This window comes from Glossina fuscipes, unplaced genomic scaffold (genome assembly GCF_014805625.2).
Source record: "Glossina fuscipes isolate IAEA_lab_2018 unplaced genomic scaffold, Yale_Gfus_2 142, whole genome shotgun sequence".
Lineage (NCBI taxonomy): Eukaryota > Metazoa > Arthropoda > Insecta > Diptera > Glossinidae > Glossina > Glossina fuscipes.
In genome coordinates this window covers 543,537-567,258 of record NW_023998485.1, presented here as the reverse complement: position 1 = coordinate 567,258, position 23,722 = coordinate 543,537, and the positions used below count along the sequence as shown (strand labels likewise).

The window sequence follows — 23,722 nt, the reverse complement described above, 5'->3', positions numbered from 1 at the left end:
AACTGTATGAAGCAATAAAGCAATTAAATAAAAAATTCTGTACACAAAATAAAAAATACGACCACAGCGCATGGGGAGTGGCCAAATTTGTTGGCATACACTACTGAATGCCGTAAACTTACTACTCGATAAGTCGATAGTGTTGTGAACCCAAACACAAAATATTACGGTTGAGTTTATTCGGTATCCGAGTCTCGCAAATTGATTGTTGTAGATTAATTGTTTGATAACTGTGCTTCCACTGCTCAGAGACTGACTGCTCTATATCATGTGTATACGTAAATACGTATACCAACGTTAGCTTTTTAGTTATGTAAGCAATGAAATGGTAATTTGTTTAAATTAATTTTGTAAATATAATTCCTAGATATTAAGTCGGTCCCAACATCATCATTCGTTGCGGATTTCGACTTTGTTGTGACTGTTTCTTGTATCTTTCGTGTCGCTGAGGCGACGCATGCATATAAACTATTTTATTCAAGTTAATGTAACGCAACAACACTGGTCCTTGACTTTATCCATTCAAAATTGCGCACTGTTAAAATACATTATTATTTTAGAAATAATGTGACGCATATATTAGTTTGGGGAAAAATAAATCCATTATTTTTTCGGTAGATGGCTGCACTGATAGATTTCCGGTAAAGTATCGATCAAACAATTTCCGATACTGTACATTTACATACTGTGCATTTCGCAGTAAAAAAAATTCCTTTTGCTGTTTTTTGTTTGGTGCAGTCAGTTGTGAGTTACAGCGTGTTAAAAATGGAAGTGAAACAAGGAGAAAATTCGGTACATGTTACAGTTTTTCTTTGACAAAGGCGAAAATGCAAGCCAGGCGGCTAAAATTGTGAATGGTGTTTATGGTTCCGATACTGTAACAGCGAATTATGTGCAATTTTGGTTTCGTAGATTCCGTTCAGGAATTTTTGATGTTAAAGATGCCCCTCGCACAGGTAGGCCGGTCGTCGAAAATGTCGATAAAATCGGAGAAATGATCGAAGTTGACCGGCATGTTAGCAGTCGTAACATCGCCCAGGAGCTAAAAATCGACCATAAAACAGTTTTAAACCATTTACACAAAGCTGGATTCAAAAAGAAGCTCGATGTTTGGGTGCCACACCAATTAACAGAAAAAAACATGATGGATCGATTTTCCATCTGCGAAGCCTTGGCCAAACGGAATGAGATAGACCCATTTCTTAAACGGATGGTGACTGGAGATGAGAAATGGATCACATGCGATAACCCTGTGCGAAAACGATCGTAGTCAAAGAGCGGTGAAGCACCTCAAACGGTGGTCAAACCAGGACTAACGGCCAGGAAGGTTTTGCTATGCATTTGGTGGGACTGGAAGGGGATTATTTATTATGAGTTGTTCTCTACTGTCAACAACTGGACCGTTTGAAGATAGCGATTGACCAGAAACGGCCAGAATTGGCCAACAGGGGAGGTGTCGTGTTCCACCAGGACAACGCTAGGCCACACATATCTACAGTGACTCGCCAGAAACTTCGGGAGCTTGGTTGGGAAGTTTTAATGCATCCGCCATACAGTCCGGACTTGGCACCAAGCGATTATCATCTTTTTCTTGCATTGCAAAATTTCTTTAATGATAAAAAATTGGAATCTAGGGAGGATTGTGAAAATCGACTACTAGAGTTTTTTGCAAATAGAGACCACGACTTCTATGAGAGAGGCATTTTGAAGTTACCTGGCAAATGGCAACAAATCATGCAACAAAACGGTGCATATTTGACCCAAATCTGACAATCCGAAGCATGTTAAATAAAGTCCTGAAGTTCATATAAAAATAATGGATTTCTTTTTCTCCAAACTAATATATTCGGTGTAAAATATTTTTAGTGGAAAAGCGAATAAATTTAAATGAGATTAATAAAATAAACTTTCCAACTCACTTAAACTTTTTCCCGATTAATCGTAAATGAAATTCTTTTTTCAAAAACCATATTTCTCAGTATGAAGTTTCACCAAACCGCTTTCTACATAGAAAGCATGAAACCGAAGCTAACCATAAAACACAAATTTTTTGATAATAACCATACAAATAATTTTGGTCGGTCATAAACAATTGACAAGAAGCAGCAAACAAAAGGGAAATTAAATTCACATAATATGCAAGCGACTGGTGGTGTTCGCTTACGCACATGTTTAATACAGTTAAAATGTTGTAATTATCAAAAAGATAAATAAATAAATACTCGTACGTACACGAACACCACGGGGTTATTATTACCCATATCCCAGCAAAAAGCTTTTAATTTTATCTTTTTTTATAAAACAATAACTCTAGTGAAGAGGAAAATGATAGGAAAACATATAGAAATAGTCAAACGGGAAGTGTGCAACTTTTCTCATCGTCTAATTATATTCTTTACATAACTATTCAACAGTAATTTCAAGAATTGTTTTCATCTTGTGTGCGTTTTTTATGTTTTTTTCTTCAATTTCTGAATTTAATTTCGTTCTCCAAAACATACGAAGGCAATAACATTTTCTTACTTACATTTTTTTATTATTGTATCAATTAAATTTCCACTCTTTACTCTTTGTGGGACATTTAAAGCTTTTAAAGAAAAAACCAAAAATTATCAAAGTAACGCGAGAAAAATATAATAACGTTGTTCTTGAATTGCTAATTTATGGCTTAGTTTTATTTTGCTCTTTACACAAAAATCTTAAAAATTTTCTGTTGATTTGAAAGATGCAAGCACATTGCTAAAGTTCATTGATTATCAAAAACCACAGAAATCACTTTGGCAGTATGAAAAGCCCTTAATAATAAATGGAAAAAAGCAATGGCCTTAAAAGTAAAAGTTTCTAAACTATTTAAGAAAGAATAGTTTGACGATCTTACGTCCACTCGTAAACGAAGTCCCCTAAACACTATATTATTAACTATTTTCTATTAAGTATTGACATTACATATTTTTTCACAGTTGGTAAAAAAAACAAAAAATGAAAACATGAACAGGAACGGAGTAATAACGAGCAAATAATTCGGTTGAACATGTTCTTATTATAAAGGCATATGCAGCTGGACACTTAAAAAAAAGAACAATGAATCACAAGCAATTTATGTATTAAGTGCGGGTTAACATTTATTGAGACTGCGATTCATGTAGTATCACCTAGTATTACATAAATTAAGTGCACGCAGCCTTTTGCATTTGTTTTGTTTCAGTAACGCGACGAAAATTCAACCAAACTTGCATAATTTTTAGCAGATTCGCATATACTTTGTTGTAATTTTGTTTCTCTTTCTACAAACTCAGAACCAAATTATCTGATCGTATTGAAATTATCTAGACTTGTTTTGAATACGATTGTTTAATGATTGATCAAGTCTATATTTTCCTTGATCGCAGCCTAGTTTATACATGGCAAAAATTTTACCGAAAATTGTGCTTTTTTGTATACACTCTTTCTATAAATTCAAACTTAATTTTTTTTAGTTAAATTTTTCGTCCAATCGCAAGCTGTACTCAATTACTAAGACGAAGTATTCCATTTTTTTCGAATTCAGTTAGAACTCCCACGAGTTACTCTGAATGCTGTGGGGATGCTTTTTTCTACTTTTTACCAAAAACCAAGTGTCATCGCCATTCCGAAATTTTTAAACAAAATTTTATAAAATATTCTCTTCTGCACACTAAAAAGTTTTGATGAAATTATTCTTTTATTAAACAGTTAGAAAAGCAAAAAAGCATTAAGTTAGCACCGGATCGGTTTTTTGCTAATATCTAATTTATTAAAAATAATTTTAATAGGCTAGGAAAAAGTTTGGCAACCGTTATAAAATCAAATTATTATAAAGGTTATGCCGACGGAAAAAAGTGCTGGCGTTCGCTATGGAAGTTCAGCGAAGATTGAAAAATCTTAAAAAGTATTTTTGTTGCCATGCAACTTTATCGTTTTGCAGTCAATCGTATTGCAACTGAGCTGTCACATATATATTCTTCTACTCTTCGAGAGCGTTATAAATCCTTAACAAGCTATTTTGAAGAACTTTGCATATTATTGTCCGAAAAAGCGAACAATAAAGTGATGAATATATTATTTTCCCATGTTCAGTTGACCTTACCTGGCTGACAACCATATCGTTAAGCTAAAGCTGGATGGTATGGAATATTCGTCCATAGCCGAATCTAACTATCGTATATGTTTTTCCTTGCTTTAAGAGAAATGTAATGAATATAAAAGGTTCAACCTCTGGTATATAATCTTTTTACTTGGGGAGTACCTAAGAGACACATTTTCTTTTACTTTTATAGATAAATTTAAACCTGCACATAAATCTCATGGTTTATACATATATTTATACAACGATAAATTATTCAAAAAACTTCAAATGATGTGCAAAAATTATTGCCAAAATTTTTCTGACCAATAGTTTACTTTTCGTTTGCTTTCGAATATCTTGCGAAGTATGGATATACACCACATTAGCATAGCTCTTTAAAACTAAGCCCAATCTGCAATGTCTCAACTCGCAACATCGGCAAATCGTTGCTCTGTTCTACATTCGTCGGAACTTTTCCATAATTCGTTTCGGGTTTTCAGAAATGACCGATTGTTTCGCAATGATGGCGGTGTTTTAATTGACATATCTGCGGCAGTCCCCTCCTATTCAATTGAATTTCCCACTACTCCCGACGTTGATTTTATCGCCATTCGAGCGAAATTTCCTAATAAGCACTTATATGTGACCTATTCCTACATTCCCCCAAACTCGGATATTTCTATATATAAGAAACAGGCCGCCCTCATTTGCGAAGTGGCCAAGCAATTTAAACCCACCGATATAGTCATTGTGTGACTTCAATTTGCCTCAAGTCACTTGGTGTTACATTGATAGTTCTGGCTGTTTGATTCCTACTTCAATATCTGACAGAGCTGTTGTGTTCTTTAACGAATTATTTGATAATAATTTAGTTCAATACAACCGTGACTCTAATTGTAATGCTAAACAGCTTGATCTCTGCTTTGCCAATTTCCCGGAGATTAGTGTAAATCGTTGCCCACCTTTTAGTTTACCTGAGGATCCTTATCATCCAGCAATGTTTATTTCCTTTCATCACAAGCATGACGGTTCGTTGAACTATTTTAATGTTCCAAATTCAACTTTTTCAAATAAATCAATATTTCGCTGCCAAAATCTCATCTTTCACATATTATGCTTCTCACTTGGAAGTATTGAAAGTATTGTTACTGTCATCGTTCTACAATATCTTAAATCTTGCTATTTCTGCATCTGTTTCGATCGAGCAGTCCCGACCTCGAAGCAGGTGTCCCCCGTGGATTAATAAAACAATTAAGTATCACAAGAATAGAAAAAACGCTTTTCAAAAAATATTGGCAAAGTGGCTCTGCTTCCGAATATTTCGCTTACTCGGCGGCAAGGCATGGAATTAATTTCCTCAACCACCAATAATAATGCAGATACCTTCAGGTTATTAAATCCTTTCTGTTTGCTAACTCTAAATGCTTTTTTAAGTTTGTTAAGTCCAAAAGAACAATCTCCATAAATCTCTCGGATGTTTCTTTTAACGGCTCTGAGTGCTCGAATGATATTGAAACCTGAAATCTCTTTGCTGAATATTTCCGATAAAAGTTATCGACCGCTAATTCCGTTTTATCAGCAAACAGCATATCTGTTAACTAATTTGGTTTCAATTCCTAATTTGGTTATTTCTGAAAATGACGTTTTTGAAATGTACTTATATCTTGTGCTGGCGAGCTATGCGATGTTATCTCAAAGATTTTAACAAGTTCTTGAATTTAGGTGCTTTGCCTTTGTACTGGAAGACTTGTTTCCTTATTCCTATTCACAAAAATGGAAGTAGGCAACTTATAGAGAACTACAGAGTCATTGCCAAGTTGCGTATCTTGTCTAAACTGTTCGAGCGAATTGTGACTCAACATTTGGCCTTTGCCATCAAATCGTATTTTGCTCAACTCCAACGAGGAAAGGAAGATTGAAAAGGAAGATCTACACTCACCAATCTGTTAGAGTTTACTTGTCACATATACACTGATTTTAGTAAAGCGTTTGATTTGGTTAATCATAAATTACTCATCTTTAAACTTCAAGCCTCTGGCTTCCTTCTCTATTTATTGAAACGGATACGCTCTTATCTGCACAATAGATCATTCAGGTTTCTTCATCACCTCAGATGAATTCCCCGTGTTCCTCAAAGCAGCCACTTAGGACCCATTTTGTTTAATTTATACATTAATGATCTGCCATCGGTGATTACCTCCATCGAGATATTAATGTATGCTGATGATGTGAAACTGTTTTGTGCCTTCTCCGTAGAATTGCAATCACACTAGCTTCAAAGTGACTGGAATAATTTGGTTGCATTAAGCTCGTTGAATCTTCTGAAACTAAATTTAAATAAATGTAAGAAGTTTTCTTTCGCAAGAAGGAAGTCATTTACTACTCAGTATTTTATTGATTCGCACAGGTTGGAGGACGTCGATTTGTTCGCAGATTTAGGCGTTATGTTTGAGCATAGGTTACGTTTTAATTTGCATATTGAGCTCTCGTTAAGTAAAGCTAGGTCCGCGCTTAGTTTTATAGAGAGGTGATCCAAGGCGCTTGATGATCCTTACATTACGAAAAGGTTGTACATGTGTTTGGTTAGACCTATACTCGAGTATGCCTCTGTTCTGTGGTCTCCTTCATGTAGGTGCTATCTTAATTCAATTGCATCTCTTCAAAAGCAATTCCTGCTGTTTGTCCTTAGGTATTTGGGTTGGGACCCGATTGCCTCTCTTCCTCCTTATGAAAACATGTTGCTTCCGTTATCATTACCGTCACTTGAAAAACGTAAATTTTTTCTTGACGTTTCCTTCTTAATCAAAGAAATAAAAGATACTATTGATTCGCCCGCATTACTTAGTCAGATAAGCTTTAATGTCCCTAACCGCTTCTCTAGGCCCTTTATCTTGATTAATCGTAGTCAATGTAATTACATTTACAAGCTGTTTAACCCGCTCAAACTTGTTTGTTGTTTTTCTAAATGACGTCTATCACTTATTCTCATTATCGGACTCTTTAAAGTCCTTTAAGCAACATTAATATGCGCGATTTACCGATGTCGTGCTTAAACTAAATTTTAACCTTAATAAGTCATTATGATTCGAAAGTTAATTGTTGTTTACTGTTATCGTTTGCCAGGCTTGTGCATGTTTGCGATGGTTTAGAGGTTCATTTGCAATTTGGTCCTGTACTGATTGTTGGTGTGGCTCTATGCTAATTGTGTACAAGCTTTTTTTCTTTTTTTTTCTTCTTATTTGTTTTATTATACTTATATTAGGTTTTAATATTAATTAATTTAAGGTTTACTTTAAGAGTCAATTGAACTCGATTGTCAATTTGTTTTAGTTGAGTTTCATGGATGAGTAAATAAAATAAATAAATAGAAATATTTAGAACAAACGTTCCGCAAAAAGATAAAGGATATTTTGGCATCCATCAAGCCCTTCACCAGCGCTTCTGGCTTTTTCGGCATTCTCACTCGAGATTGCAAGTGAAACAGTCAGAACGACTGTTAAGTTGAACGTACGCAGATTACCGCATAGAGGGCATAGGCTGAGGGGCTGGTTAGATAAAAAATTCGCTTTTCGTAAATACTACATAAACACTACGGTTACATATGATAGAGTGCTACTTACGATACAATAATAATCGTTCTATTCCCATTTTATGATTTCTTTCATTTTTGTGCGGATTAAAATTAATAAAAAATTCTTTCCTAGTTCTGCAACAAGCAATCGTTTAAGGTGGATAAACAATACGGATTTGCCAAAGAGTCTCCAAATTTTAGACTTGCGTGCTAATCCTATAGCACGTGTGATGCCTTTGGCTTTGCGAGGAATGACCAAATTGCGTAAATTGTAATAGTTTCCTAAGCTTTTTAAAAAGAAAAAATAATTTAGGAAAATTTTTTTCTAGAATACTTTCTGACGTACGTTTTTTGAAAAATTTTCCCGATTTAGAGGGGTGCTTTACATTGGAAATTCTGAAATTAGATCGCGCTGGGATAACTGACGTACCAGTTAATTTATGCCGCCAATCGCCAAGACTGAAAAGTTTGTAAGTTAACTAAGTCATAAAAAGAAATTGAAGAGAAAAAGAGAAATAGTTCTATTTTTTTAATATAGAGAGTTAAAAACCAATTCCCTACAGCGCATTCCAATATTAGGTAATTGCAGAGAGTTAAGACTGTTGTAAGTATTAAAGAAAGCTTGTTAAAAAAATAGACTTGTAAAATTATATATATTTATGTATTTAAATATATATCTTATCATTTTAAGAGATTTATCCAGTAATCTTATAGAAAATTTACAAGGACGTCCCTTCTACGGCCTAAAACAGCTTCACGATTTATTGTTGTCATACAATCGTATACAGATGATAACTCAGGACGCGTTTCTTGGCATAAGTAAATTACAACTATTGTAAGCTTTCATCTTAATATTTAAAATTTCTCCTTATCTATCATTTTACATATTCGTTATTTTAGAGACCTAGAGGGTAACCAAATATCTTATATACATAAGGACGCTTTCATTGCTTTTAGTAGCTTGGAAGATTTAAATCTCGGTAACAATATTTTCCCCGAATTGCCTTCAAATGGTTTGCAGCGTTTGTTGCATTTGAAAACGTTTAATAATCCAAAATTGAGAAACTTTCCTTCGCCCGACACTTTTCCCCGTATACAGACTTTAATACTATCGTATGCGTATCATTGCTGTCCTTTTATACCACTGGTGGCCATGTCAGCAAGTAAAAAGCCTCCTTTAGTTCAAGAAACCGTTCTATTCCCTTCAGATGCCGATTTTGACATGAGTTTATGGAATAATAGTAAATTGGACATATGGCCGCAGCTGCGTAAGTTTTAAATGAATCAATTTTCAAGACTTTCGTAATCGCCTCCTTTTTTCTTATTTCAGATAACTTAAGTAAAAAATTTGGGTCTCAAATGTATGATATATGGGATACTTTTGGCCAAGATTTCAACTATCCTAATACTATACCTGCTTACATGGAGGAATACTTTGAGGAAGAGGCAGCCACTGGGCCAGTTGGTTCTTCAGCTTCTGCCACCACTATCTCTACCTATTCGCCTAACACTTTTGGTTCAGGAAGTCTATTTGCTAACTTGGGTACGGATCTGAATCCGGGTAGTATACAGTGCCTACCTATGCCCGGTCCTTTTCTACCCTGTGCGGATCTTTTCGATTGGTGGACTTTGCGTTGTGGTGTTTGGGTTGTCTTCTTACTTGCTTTACTGGGCAATGGGACTGTGGTATTCGTTTTGATATTTTCTCGTTCCAAAATGGATGTGCCACGTTTTCTAGTTTGCAATCTGGCAGCAGCTGATTTTTTTATGGGCGTGTATCTTGGAATATTGGCTATAGTGGATGCTTCCACTTTAGGCGAGTTTCGAATGTTTGCAATACCTTGGCAAATGTCAATGATATGCCAGATCGCGGGTTTTCTTGCCGTTCTATCCTCCGAATTATCGGTGTATACTTTAGCTGTAATCACCTTAGAGCGTAATTATGCTATTACTCATGCTATACATCTAAACAAAAGACTATCTCTAAGGCAAGCTTCCTACATAATGATCGTTGGTTGGTCGTTTGCTTTAATTATGGCCGTATTACCTTTAACTGGTGTTTCGGACTATCGCAAATTTGCAGTATGCTTACCCTTTGAAACCACAACGGGAATAGCTAGCCTTACTTATGTTATAGCTTTGATGATTATAAACGGCTGTGCTTTTCTAACGCTAATGGGTTGTTACTTGAAAATGTATTGGGCTATACGAGGTTCGCAGGCTTGGAATACCAACGATTCACGTATAGCCAAACGCATGGCTCTGCTTGTTTTTACTGATTTCCTATGCTGGTCTCCTATTGCGTTCTTTTCTATTACAGCTATATTTGGATTGCAACTGATTTCGTTGGAACAAGCTAAAATCTTTACTGTCTTCATCTTACCATTAAACTCTTGTTGCAATCCCTTTCTCTACGCTATCATGACAAAGCAATTTAAAAAAGATTGTGTTACCTTATGTAAACACTTTGAGGAAGCTCGAGTTACTCGAGGAGCAGCTGGTTTGACGAGGAAAGGAATTGGAAGTGAACGCCTGCCTAAGGAATTACCTCCCCTTTTGCCCGTTGTACATCCACCTGGATGTCGTTGCTTGCGTATGATGCCAAGTGAAATGCCTAAGTGGCATCGTATACAAGAAAAACAAGGTTCGTCATGGTCCCGTTCGTGGAAGCGCTTATTCCGTTACTGCTCATGTTGTGTTCGCTGCTGTCAGAAATCTCCTGCACACAATTTGGAAAGCCGCAGATTGAGGGGCACGCGAGGTCAGAAAACTGATTCTTATCAATATCAGTTTGCCGAAATTAAGCAGAGGAAGCAAATGCGTGCTAGTTCTATTTCAAGTGAGAATTTTTGCTCTTCCCGCTCATCTAGTTGGCGTAATGGAGCAGCTTCAGGTTCGCAAAATTTGGGACATGGCCATGCACACACGTGCAATATACCTTTGAAATTAATGGATACCAATCGTCGAAGACACTCGGCTTGGTTAATAACAAGGAAAACTTCACAAGACTCTAATTTGTCCTCCTCACGTAATGACTCTTCAGCTTCTGCGACCACAGCCAGTACAAGCACCTTTCGATTGTCACGATCGAGTGGTGGCAGCTCCACGCCCTTGCCAGCTATCATAAGTAAATCGTCTATAATGAAATTTTAGCCACCAATTAAATGCATTTTTTCTTTTTTTTTACTAAAGCCCATAGTAATAAGACTCAAGCTCACCAGTTTACCTCAACAGTATCCAAGCCCCGCTTGGTACGCCAAGAAGCCGTACAAGAGGAAGAGGATTCTTCCCCTCCTCGCTTGGGCGTAAGATTTCTGCCTACTATACCGTCGGCAGCTGATAGTTCGGTTATTATGGAGGATGGAGATTCTGGCCTGAATCCGGCTCTTAGTAGTCTCTATAACGCTTTGCAGGCCAATAAAATACTTTCCCTCGGATCGGGTACTAGTCATCGCAGTTCAACGCCTACTACGCCAACGATGACAACCTCTTCCACACCGCCATCCGCCATGTTACCGTCCAAAGATCATCAACCGCCATGATGAGCCGTTAATTTACGAGATGCTTTAACAGCACTTCTTTCCAGAGGTAGCACGGAAGAGTTTTTGTAGATAAACAAACGTTCGACAAAGTTCAAGTTAAACTTGATTAAGTTCCACATTGTCAATCGTTTATTTTATTCACTTCGCCTATCTTAATTTCGATATGTTGCAAAGTAACCAAGAAGTATTAATCATAATTGTAGTTACAGATATTTGTTTACTCATTAATTTAAACCATGAGAAAGAATGCTATTTTTCGCGTATGTAAAAATTTGTTTATATATATATATATATATATATATAGTATATATATATGTATATTTATTAACCTAAATATAGCTATATGTATATGTTTCTGAGAACTTAAGCCCACAATAAATAACCCAAAAACCGTGACAGAAAAGCAGATAAAAATTAATTCTCAGACTTATATTTGTATATTTATTTTACGTAATTTTAAGGCAACGGGAAATAAATACTACGTGTATACGTTCTAATCAGTTGCGGGCTCTCAAACTAAAAAACTCAGCTGTAAAGCTCTTGCGTAGTGTCGGTTTCTTCTTCATCGTCAACATTAACAAAATTTCGCAAACCGCATTGGTCAGGCATAACGATGCCGAAAGATGGGTTTTCAATTAAACGTACTTGTTTACCGGTTACACGTCGCCTAGCTATTTCGCGAAAGATAAGAATCAAAGCCAAAACACATATAGCAAATAAAATAATAGCTATAGCTGCAATCGTCCATCGCGAAACCGAAACGCCGCTATAGGGGAAATAAAATTATTTCGGACTATCTCAAAGATTTCCGGCTTCACTCAAATACTTGCCTCTTCATTAAACGCTCTTTAGATAGATCGTCGGGTAGACACATGCCTCGCAAAGCGTTATAAAGCCAAGCCTCCGGGCAAACACACTCCGTGGATGACACACAAGACCCACCACGACAATTCCATTCATTGCAAAAGCCGACGCAGCTAGGGAAACCTGTGTCTGGATCCATTTGCAGAATATAGCCCGATTCACAATTGCACATATTCGGACCAACGCAAACCCCATGGCCGCAAGATTGTTCACAAACCGGTTCACACTCTACGGAGCTACCGTTGAGAAAACGATAACCGTCTAAGCATTCACACAGATTGGGTTGACGACATTCTGCGTTAATGCATGTCTGCTGACAAGTCGGTTGGCAACGGTGAGAAGCGCTCGCATTTGTAACCTTAAAGCCGCTGTCACATTCACACATGTTTGGTGCTACACAACGACCGTTTTCACATAGTGGACGGCAGCGGGCTATACACAAGTTGCTGCGCTTGGTGTCTTCGTAACCCTCCCAACATTCACAGGTGTTAGGTTCTACACACTTGCTGTTTATGCAAGGCAATTGGCACACGGGATCACATATATTCTTGATGCCTTCACGCATACGATACCCCTCGTAACATTGACATACACCACCAGCTGCACACATACTATTAACACATTTCTGCGAACAATGTGGTTCACATTTGCCAGTCATCCAGAAGTATTGATGACCTGGATCACAATTACACAAGCCAGGAGCAATACAGCGTCCATGACCACAATCAAAATTGCAAACGGGATCACATTGATTCGCGTAAAGTGCATTTGGTTTATAGCCGGAAAAGCAGTGGCAAGTATCTGGGGCTGTGCAAGTTCCATGCCAGCAGGGTTTCGTGCAAACTGGTATGCAGTAATAAAATAGCAATGATTGATAGCCATGATTACAAGTGCATATGCCTGGAGCCGTGCAATTACCATTTTTGCAACCTTTAGGGCAGTGAGGTACACAGGCGAATTCATTCTCTTCAATTTTAATAAAACCATCATTACATTTACAAACGTTAGGAGCTGAGCAAAAACCGTTTACACAACGTTTATCACAAACCGGAGCGCAACGATGTGACTCAACTTTTTGATAGCCTTCATGGCATTCACAAAGTTCTTGTTCATTGCAAAATCCGTTTTCACAATCCTTGGAACACGTGGGCTCACAGGACGACTTTGATCCATTGCGAAAGACATAGCCTTCAAAGCAAGTACACTCGTTAGGTGCTGTGCAAAAAGCATTAACACATTTATTATTGCAAACAGGCATGCAACCAAGCGAGATATCATTCGCGAAGTTGGCATAACCTCGTCGGCAAATACATATTTCTGGGCGTTCACATATACCATTTGCGCAGCCGCTGGTACAAGTAGGCCCACATTTTCCTAAGCTACCCAAATCCAAGACATAGCCAGGATTACAAGTGCATTCATTAGGCTTATTACAAACGCCATTTTCACAAGGCTCTTCGCATATAGGCACGCAACGGCCTAACGTCTCATTGCGGACGTAACCGTAATTACAATTACAAATATTATGAGCATTACATAAGCCATTAGTACAATCGACGGAACAATCGACATCGCAGATCGTCCCACTATCGTTGCGCAGTTTAAAGCCCGGAAAACATGTACATTGCTCAGGACCCGTACATACACCGTTTATGCATAACGTGCATGAAGGCTCACAAATAGAACGATTGCGTAAATTACTGTAGCCTTCTGAACACATGCAAACGTCAGGTCGCAAACATGTCCCAGTTTTGCAATCGACACAAGAAGGCGTGCAGTTGCTGAAAGAGTGAAAATAGTAGAAAGCTAAGCTAATGAAATCTACAGAACTTTACCCGGTGCTGGGATTTCTTGTATAACCCTCACAGCAAACTTCCTCCATATCTGTGTAAGTTTCACGTACTGTGCGCAAAACTAGTGGGTTATCCATTGTTTTACAATCACTGCCTTCTGTGCAGTTAGTTAAGCTTAATGGGTATTTACGCATAGTTACCAAAGCGACACGCACTTTGGTCGTTCTAGATCATGGACGATTTACATTTCCAGTTATATTTACTACCAGTTAAAACTTATCGTACTTACGGCACTTTTTCTGTACAACTCCAAAGAGAACCTATCCATCCTACCATCACCAAAAATAATATTATTATTAACTTCAACATCTTTTATACGGTACGAAAATATTTTTCTTCTTGTCTTACAAAACTGTTTTTATTTACTGTTTCATTTGAATTGATTTCAAGAAAAAAATTTGAATCTTTTTTCCATATTCCAAGACACTTTATCTGTTGCTGGTCTATGGTGTTGTTTCTGTGCATTCGGCTTATCATATAGCGCAGGGTTGTGCTTATTGCATTTGATGTGTCTATGTCTTGCAGAGAAAAAATGCATTGAACTTTTTCTCAGAGATAAGTGCTTATACTATTTAAATATAAATGTTTTGCATACAACGCCACAGGTTGAAAGGAATGAGGGACAAATAAATGACTCAAATAAGTCATTGTTCAAGCCAAAATAGATTGTCTAATTTAATAATTCATTAATCTGAAGAATTTTCAACTACGTTTCATGCTCGATAAGAAGAAAGCAATTAATTAGTTATGATTTTTATCTTCGTTTTGAAGTAACTTTTAATAACCATTATAACCCATTAATAATCAATTTTTCCTATAGGTTATAATGTTCACAAATGCATATTAGAGCGTGCTCCTTGATCAGCGGCGGTCATCATTAAGTCATAACTTTGCCATTTATGGCAATTTTCATTGTCCTAAAGTAGTGATAGCTTGAGTTGAACTTTTAGAAAAACGAGTTAATGAAGATCCATACGAGAAGTTAAAAAACTGAATACAAATACTTACCAAAAAAAAGTCGTACATAGGTCTGTGTAGTTCTATAACATACAGAATTCAAACAATTCTGCATAATCGAGTCAAAATTGAAAAGATTCGAAGTTTTTGTTTTATAAATAAAAAGAATCTTGCCAATGGTAGACGAAAAACACTTGTTATTACAATAGAAAAAGCGAAAAAAAGACAAAATATATATATTACTAGTTTATTTAGAAAATTACATTTTATTTTACTTCAAGACATTCAGGAGTTTTGTAGTGTGCTTTCTTTTCTTCTTATTTTGAAGTTAAAGCAACGACGTGTTTTTTTGGAACAGGAAACTCAAGTTGGAGAAGCTAGTTTTGTGTAAGTTTTTATCGAGTTCTGTATATTAGAATGCGACAAAGATGTCACTAATATTTTAGATATTATATGAGATATACTGCCCAAGCTTTACTCCTAAATTTACCGTAAGGGGTATATAATTTCGTCATATCTTTATTGTTGCAGCTGTTACAATAAAGCAAGCATGGAACGATTTCTAAATTTCTTGGAATCACGATGCCTTTAATTATATCACATTCATTGGAATTCATAGTATGCGCGCCACATTTCTTTCGCAGTGATTACTGACCTTTAATCCAAGTTTGCTTGAATTGTTATTTATTTACTCATGTGTTGTTTTTCATTTGGATTTATACAGTAGGAATTCATTGAGTGGATAAGTGATAAAATATTTATACTATGAGAATTTGTTCTTTTTATTTAGCTTTTTACAATTCTATATTTTTCCGCGCATTATGACACATTCATATTAAAAAAAAAAAAAAAAAAATTCAAAAGTTTCCCTTTTATGAAACAAGACAAGGCGCCAAACGTTTAAATATGATAAAGCACTAAACAAAGGCGGATTAGTAATCATTAAAATGAGCCCATATTGATAGTCGTAGTGAACCATTACAGATCGTTATAGATTCGAGAGAGCATTTATTGCAATTTTTTCCTTTACAAGGAGTCCCTAATTACGCATTTGCTATACACTTACATATATAAATGTAAATAACAAATGTTTGCTTGTGCCATATCGTCTATAACGATAAGACCGTTTTCTTCTACTTTTCTGAAATCCCATATAAAGAATGGCAGAGAGCCGTATCAACGGATGTCTGTTGCGTAGAATACAAAATGAAAAGAAGAAAAAAATAAAAAGTAACAAAAAATGCAAACAAGGGAATGAATTTAATGGAGAAAAAACGAAGCCTAATACAAAAGAAGTATGAACTCAGCATTTATTAAGTTAATGTATTTCGCATCAGTTTTGCAAAAATTGAAAATCAAACTATAGTTGTATTTGAACATTATAGCTTGAAAGTCGTTTCATGTAGAGTTGATTTGAAAAATAAAAAAGAATATTAAGTCATGTTAATATTAAAACTTACGCTTTCATTAATTCACATTTCATTGGCATTCGCTCAGATATGCACTAAACAAGTACGGCGATCCGCTGTAGTGGTAGCCACATTGAACGGCAAACAAGTAACACAGGTAAAAATGGGACTGAAAGAGAGTAGGAGAGAGTGAGAGAGAGAGGGGGAACGAAGGAAATATGTCAATTAAAGGAAAAAGAAAACCGTGAAAGATAAAACACAGAAAACTTCTGTATTCCATTGTAGTAAGATAGTAGTATTGGTGTTGTTGCTGATTATGACGGAGACACGCGTAGTCTGAGTACATTATCATCTTTAAGCAACTCGCGCATGTACGTAAGAGTAAAAATTAATGACATAGAAATATTACTGGCTAAATATATGACGAGTATAATACGGAAGCGAATTTTTTATCATAAACAAGCGAGCTTTTAAGAGTGATTAAAATAGATAATGCAACAATATGAGGCTTATTAAGCAAGACTAAAAGTTAATAATTCAATTCCTGGCTTTCTTAAGCATAAATGATGCTGTTAAGCTTTTTAACATCCTTTGATATTCACTGTGATTATAACTATTGAAAAGTCAATAAATTAGCGCTTACTAAGTATCAACCTTAAAAAGTAAGGTCCCGCGAAAAGGCCTAATATTCCCAACTATTCTGCTATTTTGCATATGAAGTGTTTTTCAGACTTGAAGCTATTGCTGAATAAATGAAATGAATTGTATCACTTTGTTTAGATGCGTTATATACCGAAAACTGTAAAATTTTGCTGTCCGGGTTACAAGAATTTCAACAAAATGTGCATTCCGCATTGTGAGAAAGTTTGTGTGAACGCCAAATGTGTAAAACCCAACCAATGCGAATGTTTTCCTGGCTACAAAGTATTCAGTGAAGTACAAAAGTACCGGTAAGTAATCGAGAGTAGGTAATGATGAAATTATTGGTAATCATTTTATGCTTAGTTGCGTTCCCGAATGTGGCATATGTGAGCATGGCTTCTGCAGTGCTCCAAGGAAATGTACTTGTTTCTCAAACTATGAATTGCGCGCTGGCATATGTCAACCTATTTGCAATAACTGTGAAAATGGTTCTTGTAAAACGCCCGGAAAATGTGAATGCAATGTGGGCTACGAAATGTCAATTGAAAACAAATGTGAACCTCACTGTAATAACCAATGCTTAAACGGTCATTGTGTAGCTCCGGAAATCTGTGAATGTGACAAAGGGTACGAGTTAACCAAAAATTCCAAATGTGTGCCAGTATGCGAAAATCGTTGTTTGAACGGCAACTGTGTGGCTCCTGACGTATGCGAATGTAAGAAGGGTTATAAAATGTCATCTGAAAATGTGTGCGAACCTGTATGTGAAAGCGGTTGTCCCTACGGCCTATGCATAGGACCCAATAATTGCACTTGCCAAGCCGGCTATGAAAAGGTTTCCGCTTCAACCTGCGAACCAATTTGTAGTCCACCTTGCGAGAATGGTAATTGTATTGGACCAAATGAATGCGAATGCATCAGCGGCTACCGAAAAGAGAAAAATAATACTTGTGAGCCCTTTTGCAAAAATAACTGCATTAACGGCGTATGTATTGCCCCTGAAACATGTCAATGTTCTCAAGGTTTCAAAGAAGTAAATCCTTACGCATGCGAAGCTGTCTGCACAGGGGGATGTCCGAATGGCGTTTGCACAGCGCCGAATACTTGTGAATGTTTGCCAGACTATAAATTTTCTACGGAAAATATTTGTGTTCCCATTTGTCCAGAAGATTGCCTTAATGGATACTGCGGGGCGTCGGGAGTGTGTGAATGCAATTCTGGTTATGTGCTTGCGTTACCTAACACTTGTGAGCCCTTTTGTGAAAGCGGTTGCCCAAATGGTAAATGCGTTGCACCGAACATGTGTGAATGTCTACAAGGATACAATATGGACAGCAATTTCTGTCAGCCTGTATGTCAAAATGATTGTACTAATGGTTTATGTGTCGCCCCAGACACTTGTGAATGTGATGCTGGTTACACTAGGTCTACTGAAAGTGTTTGTGAACCAATTTGTAAAGAAATCTGTCAAAATGGTCGTTGCATTGCGCCAGATTTCTGCGAATGTGACATGGGCTATCGTCTAATATCTCCTAGCGTTTGCGAAGCTGTCTGCGACAACGGTTGCAAAAACGGCCAGTGCGTCTCTCCAGACAGCTGTGTATGTGACGCCGGCTATTCTCTGACAACATCAGGGACATGCGCACCCATTTGCATGGGGGACTGTTCCAATGGCGAATGCATAGCACCCGGCGAATGCATTTGTAACAAAGGTTACACAGCGAATAACAGTTGCATATTTAATTGTATCGGTAATTTTTGCGAACTGGCCTGCCATTGTCAGCCTGTTTGCGGAAATGATTGCCCGAATGGTAAATGTGTGGCACCTGATACGTGCGATTGCCTTTTGGGATACTTTAAGTCTGCGTATAACGTATGTGAGCCGGTATGTGACCATGAATGCTTAAATGGAAAATGTGTGGCGCCAAATACCTGCGAATGCAATTTGGCTTATTTTAAGACATCCGCTTATGTTTGCGAACCTGTTTGTCAAGAAGATTGCATTAACGGTGAATGTGTTCTTCCTGATACCTGCGAATGCTACCTAGGTTATGAACTATCAGCAGCGAACATATGTGAACCCCTTTGCCGAGATGGTTGTATTCACGGCAAATGCATTGCTCCCGATACTTGCGAATGCAGCACTGGATATAAGATCGCAGAGGAATCCAATATATGTGAACCCATTTGTGAGAGGAATTGCACGAATGGTAATTGCGCTGCTCCGAATACCTGCGAATGTTTTATTGGTTACAGGAAGTCTTCCCAATTTGCCTGTGAACCCGTATGCTCGGAAACATGTCTTAATGGGCGTTGTGCAGCTCCAGAGAGATGCGAATGTAATGAAGGTTTTCAACTAAACACTTTGAATGCATGTGAGCCAGTTTGCATTACAGAATGTCTGAATAGTTTTTGCATAGCTCCCGGAACCTGTGAGTGTTACAAAGGCTACTCAGAAGTCTCATTGACTGAATGTGCACCTATTTGTCAACCTGAATGCGAGAACGGGAAATGCGTAGCTCCTAACATTTGCGAATGTTACGACGGTTTTTCTGAAATTTCAAATAACCAGTGCAAACCATTTTGTCAGGAAGAGTGTTTGAACGGTAAATGCGTCTCTCCTAATATATGCGAATGTTTTCAGGGCTTTGAGCTCAAGGAGAGCTTTATTTGCCAGCCTATCTGTGAGCCCGGGCTTACACTTAACAATGACATTCAATGCATTCCTGAGTGCAACGAAACCAATTGTCAAAACGGTCGTTGCCTAAGCAACGGAGCATGTCACTGTTTGGACGGTTACGCAAAGAAATCAAACAGTTTTTGCGAACCTATTTGCGAAGAAGGTTGCAAGGATGGTCTTTGTGTGGGTCCGAACGAATGCGAATGTAATGAAGGGTATCGAAAAAATTCGAATAACAAACAAAGATGTGACCCCATTTGCGACAGCGGTTGCGAACAAGGCGTTTGCTTTCGACCTGGCTTATGTAAATGCAATTCAGGCTATCAGCTACACGATGATGTATGTAAGCCTATTTGTACAAATGATTGCAAACACGGGATATGCATTGCCCCCGAAGTATGCCAATGTTTAGAGGGTTTTTTGAAATCAGAGGAAGGAATTTGCGAACAGCCGTGCCGCGCGGATTGTCAAAATGGCTTTTGCAAAGGAGCAGAACTCTGCGATTGTTTACCAGGCTACATAATGTTGGAAACTGTGGGAAATTGTGTAGCTAGCTGCGTGCCAGAATGTATTAATGGTGTGTGCACTGAACCAAATAAATGCCAATGTTTACAAGGCTACACTCCCGCCAACAACGATTCCAATCTATGTGTAGATGAAACGATTACTACTACATTGCTGGCGGAGAACTCTACGCCTCGACAGAATTTTTTTGAATTTGAGTGCTTCCGCACATGTGTGAACGGCACTTGCGCTTCCGGCGTTTGTGAATGTGCACAAGGTTTTAAGCTCTATGAGGACGACACTTGGTTATATTGTTTGCCTATTTGCAATTATCCTTTAGGCTGCAAAAACGGATATTGCTTTAGTCCTGAAAACTGTCAATGTTTCGACGGTTATTCTTTTCATCCTGATCAGCCTTACGAATGTGTTATTAGCTTCAACGATACCCACAACGAACTCTTCGTTTCGCGTTTTAAGTTACTTTGGACGTTTGCTCTAATTTCTCTACTCTTAGCCGTTATTGTATTGCTTGTCATGTTTTATTATATTCGTAGAGTCTCTTACAATGTTGATAAGAAAGGTGCCTATCAACAAACTAGGAGATTTGTAATAGCGTCCTTAATGGTTTGGTTTTTCTTTTCTTTTTAGAGAATGAATTCGGTCTGGTGAAGTTATCGCAGAATGCTGATATAATAAGATCCCCCAATAACGTATAGTTGTTTAGCAAGGATTTTTTTTCTTTAACTCTTTGTGCTGTGCTGTTGTTTCGAAAAACGGATATTTATTACATAGAAGCAAAATTAATCGATATAAATGCATCCTTCTAGTTAATATATGTATGTTTATATGTATATATGTATTCAATACACCATAATGTGACTACGGTCCAAAAAATGTTCGCTGTAGTACTCAGGAGTACCTGAAACAAAAAGGTGAATATTAGTTTTAAGACAATATTTAAAAAACACTTGAAGAATTGACTTAAAAGACTTAACGCAACTTTTTCGATAAGAAATTTTTAAACGCAATACGCTTTGAAGTAAAGATGTTTTTAAGGAACATGAATGGCGTTGCAACGTACATAATATATTTATTCACTTATGTATCTGTTCATTATTATAACGATTTTGATTAACGAGTCGAAACCTACTTCAGCTAAATGAGTTCCATTCTCAAAACGTATATAGATCGCATCAGCTTAACTTTAAGAATTAAATATATGGACTAAAATTCACAATTTTGTATCCATTCTGTTCAACTACATGGTTCTATTATCTGGCCTTACAACTTATGAAAATTCTTAGGGCAGGCTTCAAGATAAGCTAAACATTAGTCGCAATATTTTTTTTTTTTTAATTTTAAAAAGCGCGAACCTTGCAGTGGTGGTTTGTAACCAGCCATTTCATGAAAATACGATTTGAAACTAATGTGACAAAGGCTTGCACTACTGCTTACCGCTCTTCGTAAAAAAATTTAGCAGTGAGTAGAAAAGTCTTAACGGCTAAATTTAATATACTGAATATATTGTTTGCATCTTACCAAGAGACGCCGAACATATGCAAGTACCAGCCTAATTATAATTTCATTGCAAAACTGATGTGTTTACATTTATTAAAACCGTTATGATTTCTTTAAAAGTTTATAGTTTTATTTGTATGTGTCATAGGACGGATGTTCAAGGTTCTCACTCATTTTTTTGCTTGCATCTTTTGGAAGTCGTTAAATGAAAGGATATATTTATTCATTCTCATCCCAAGTTTAGTTTTTTAATACATCTGTTACAGTTAGTGTATAGGCAGCCTTGGAAAATAGTTTTTGTTATCGAATGTAGCAAAATCGCACAGTTTCTTATTAAAATAATATAACTACGGATGTGCCTTGAATACTTTCGATAATCGTAATATTTTAAAAGTTTCAACGGCGGTGAAGCTTGCTTTGACTTCCTTATAATGGCGAAGCTCTGCTGTTTTATTTTTGGCAGTGTTATTTTTTTTAAAATGTTAATGTCCTTTTTTGTACTCATTTACCATCTCATTTACTATGTCGCGAATCCACAGGTCATCATTGTTGGGATATTTCCACGAAATTTGTTAGATTGACGTATTGTGGCCGGAGGACAAATCCTATTGAAATTAGACGACATCGTGGCATTTAAAAATAACCGTTATATGCGAAAAATCAAGAATTTTCAAAACTCTTCAACAAAAATCCCTAAATAGTTAATTAATTAAACCGAACTGTAAAATTTGGATTGGATGTTCGTTCATTGAACTTACTCCCATACATCTGTTCCAAAGGCTTTTTTATGGGAACAAAGTTTTCTTTTTAATATTTTATATTGAAAGATCATTCAATGTAATGAACGTAAGCCTGTAATCGCCAAAAAATTGATTTTTTGGTGCTTTATGACAAAAATAAGGAAAAAGGCTTCGACAGTTTGTACAAACAACAGACCCACAACATGTTGGACAAACAAGCTCAAGTTGATTCAGAAAGCCACGCTGAATCGATTGGTATAATGAATGACGAGTCTCTCTGACATTCTTCTAGAAGTCGCATACAACCCCAAAGTTAAAAGCCGCGCAAGGCGTAACGAAATAAGAAAGTATAGAGTACATATAAGAATATCTCAGAAATGGTATTCATTGTTAATTATATTTTAAAAAACCATTAACAGTGCTCTTAGTGAGTTTGTAAGCATTTAGAGACCGCCCTTACGTAATAGAATGTTTCGATTTGAAAGGTGCCTGCCCAATATAAAGGCGAAGTTACGTTCCTATCTGAGATACTGAAAGAATTTAAACAAGTCCGCATGATCCCTTAAAACACCGTAGTGGACAGCCAGATGAAATAGAGGCTGAAAATGTATGATCTAGCAGACATAATAGATATTTGAAATAGTTCTGCGCATTTCATATTAACCGAAGATTTGAACATAAAAAGTCTATAGGCAGCATGGACACTCCTTTTGCTCATAATGCACCAAAAACACTGTTGGCAGGATGTTTTAATCGATTGTTTGTGGTAATGCAAAAAGAAGAATAAAGATCGGTTTCAAAGAAAGTGAAAACAGTTCTATTTGTTGACAGGCTCATTAAGGCAGTTTTTGGAATGCGCCTACTAAAACGTTAATATTCTAACTTTAGGACCGACGGACGAATAGCGTTGCATCAATTCAGGAAAATAATTTTGGTTTAGCGAATATAATAAAAGATGGCTCGGTCTTAACATCCACAAAAACTTAATATATCCTTATCACATGTGGTTTTGAATATAACAAAAAACAAAAACACTGTGAAGGCAAGAAGATCAAGTGCGCGACTATAACGTTGTAACCTGTGTTCGTCCATAAGATTGCTGAAATAAGTGCCTAAAGGGTTATTACTCCAACTGACTAAGGTAGCAGACGGGAGATATTTGTTGACTATAATAAGCGGATGACCAAATTACTTAATTACGTGTTATGTCCACATAAATCAATCCATAAGTATTTAGCGTATAATATGTATACTTATACGCGTTATATTTATATACGTATACATATACTACTACCTTAGTTTTTGAAAAATTTTGCGGAAGTTGGGCGATATGAAGAATTTTTCTTTGCTGCGTGTGA

General features: G+C 36.7%; 3 protein-coding genes across 7 annotated transcripts in view; 2 read left to right on the top strand and 1 right to left on the bottom strand.

The window, feature by feature from the left end:
- Positions 1 to 11,478, top strand: part of LOC119641081 (leucine-rich repeat-containing G-protein coupled receptor 4) — a 74,721-nt gene extending 63,243 nt beyond the window's left edge. For all 4 annotated transcript variants that reach the window (XM_038039516.1, XM_038039515.1, XM_038039512.1 and 1 more), the window contains 7 exons: positions 7,789 to 7,926; positions 7,985 to 8,125; positions 8,194 to 8,259; positions 8,347 to 8,490; positions 8,556 to 8,923; positions 8,986 to 10,782; positions 10,848 to 11,478. In XM_038039516.1, coding sequence (XP_037895444.1) covers positions 7,789 to 7,926; positions 7,985 to 8,125; positions 8,194 to 8,259; positions 8,347 to 8,490; positions 8,556 to 8,923; positions 8,986 to 10,782; positions 10,848 to 11,197 — 3,004 coding nt within the window. In that variant the 3' untranslated portion in view covers positions 11,198 to 11,478. The remainder of the gene's footprint in view (positions 1 to 7,788; positions 7,927 to 7,984; positions 8,126 to 8,193; positions 8,260 to 8,346; positions 8,491 to 8,555; positions 8,924 to 8,985; positions 10,783 to 10,847) is intronic.
- Positions 11,479 to 11,722: 244 nt separating this feature from the next.
- LOC119641063 overlaps positions 11,723 to 23,722 on the bottom strand; it is a 32,754-nt gene continuing 20,754 nt past the window's right edge. The window contains exons 8-12 of the mRNA XM_038039495.1: positions 14,923 to 14,954; positions 14,144 to 14,223; positions 13,897 to 14,079; positions 12,028 to 13,842; positions 11,723 to 11,963 (exon numbers count right to left, since the gene is read on the bottom strand). Of these exons, the coding sequence (XP_037895423.1) occupies positions 11,723 to 11,963; positions 12,028 to 13,842; positions 13,897 to 14,079; positions 14,144 to 14,223; positions 14,923 to 14,954 (2,351 nt within the window). The remainder of the gene's footprint in view (positions 11,964 to 12,027; positions 13,843 to 13,896; positions 14,080 to 14,143; positions 14,224 to 14,922; positions 14,955 to 23,722) is intronic.
- Positions 16,230 to 23,654, top strand: LOC119641111 (fibrillin-2-like). Of its 2 annotated transcripts, none has more exons than XM_038039563.1 (4): positions 16,230 to 16,437; positions 17,061 to 17,230; positions 17,286 to 20,686; positions 20,755 to 23,654. In XM_038039563.1, exons 1-4 carry the CDS (start codon positions 16,312 to 16,314, stop codon positions 20,820 to 20,822), a joined length of 3,765 nt encoding a protein of 1,254 aa, XP_037895491.1. In that variant the 5' UTR covers positions 16,230 to 16,311; the 3' UTR covers positions 20,823 to 23,654. The 2 variants fall into 2 exon arrangements, with proteins under 2 accessions (XP_037895491.1, XP_037895492.1); XM_038039564.1 differs by lacking the exon at positions 16,230 to 16,437 and adding an exon at positions 16,540 to 16,651.

Coding starts and splice junctions, on each gene's coding strand:
- LOC119641111 (XM_038039563.1), top strand. CDS start 16,312: ATGTTAATATTAAAACTTACGCTTTCATTAATTCACATTTCATTGGCA. Junction 17,231..17,285: donor AGTGAAGTACAAAAGTACCG/GTAAGTAATCGA, acceptor TTTTATGCTTAG/TTGCGTTCCCGAATGTGGCA. Junction 20,687..20,754: donor TTACAATGTTGATAAGAAAG/GTGCCTATCAAC, acceptor TTTTCTTTTTAG/AGAATGAATTCGGTCTGGTG.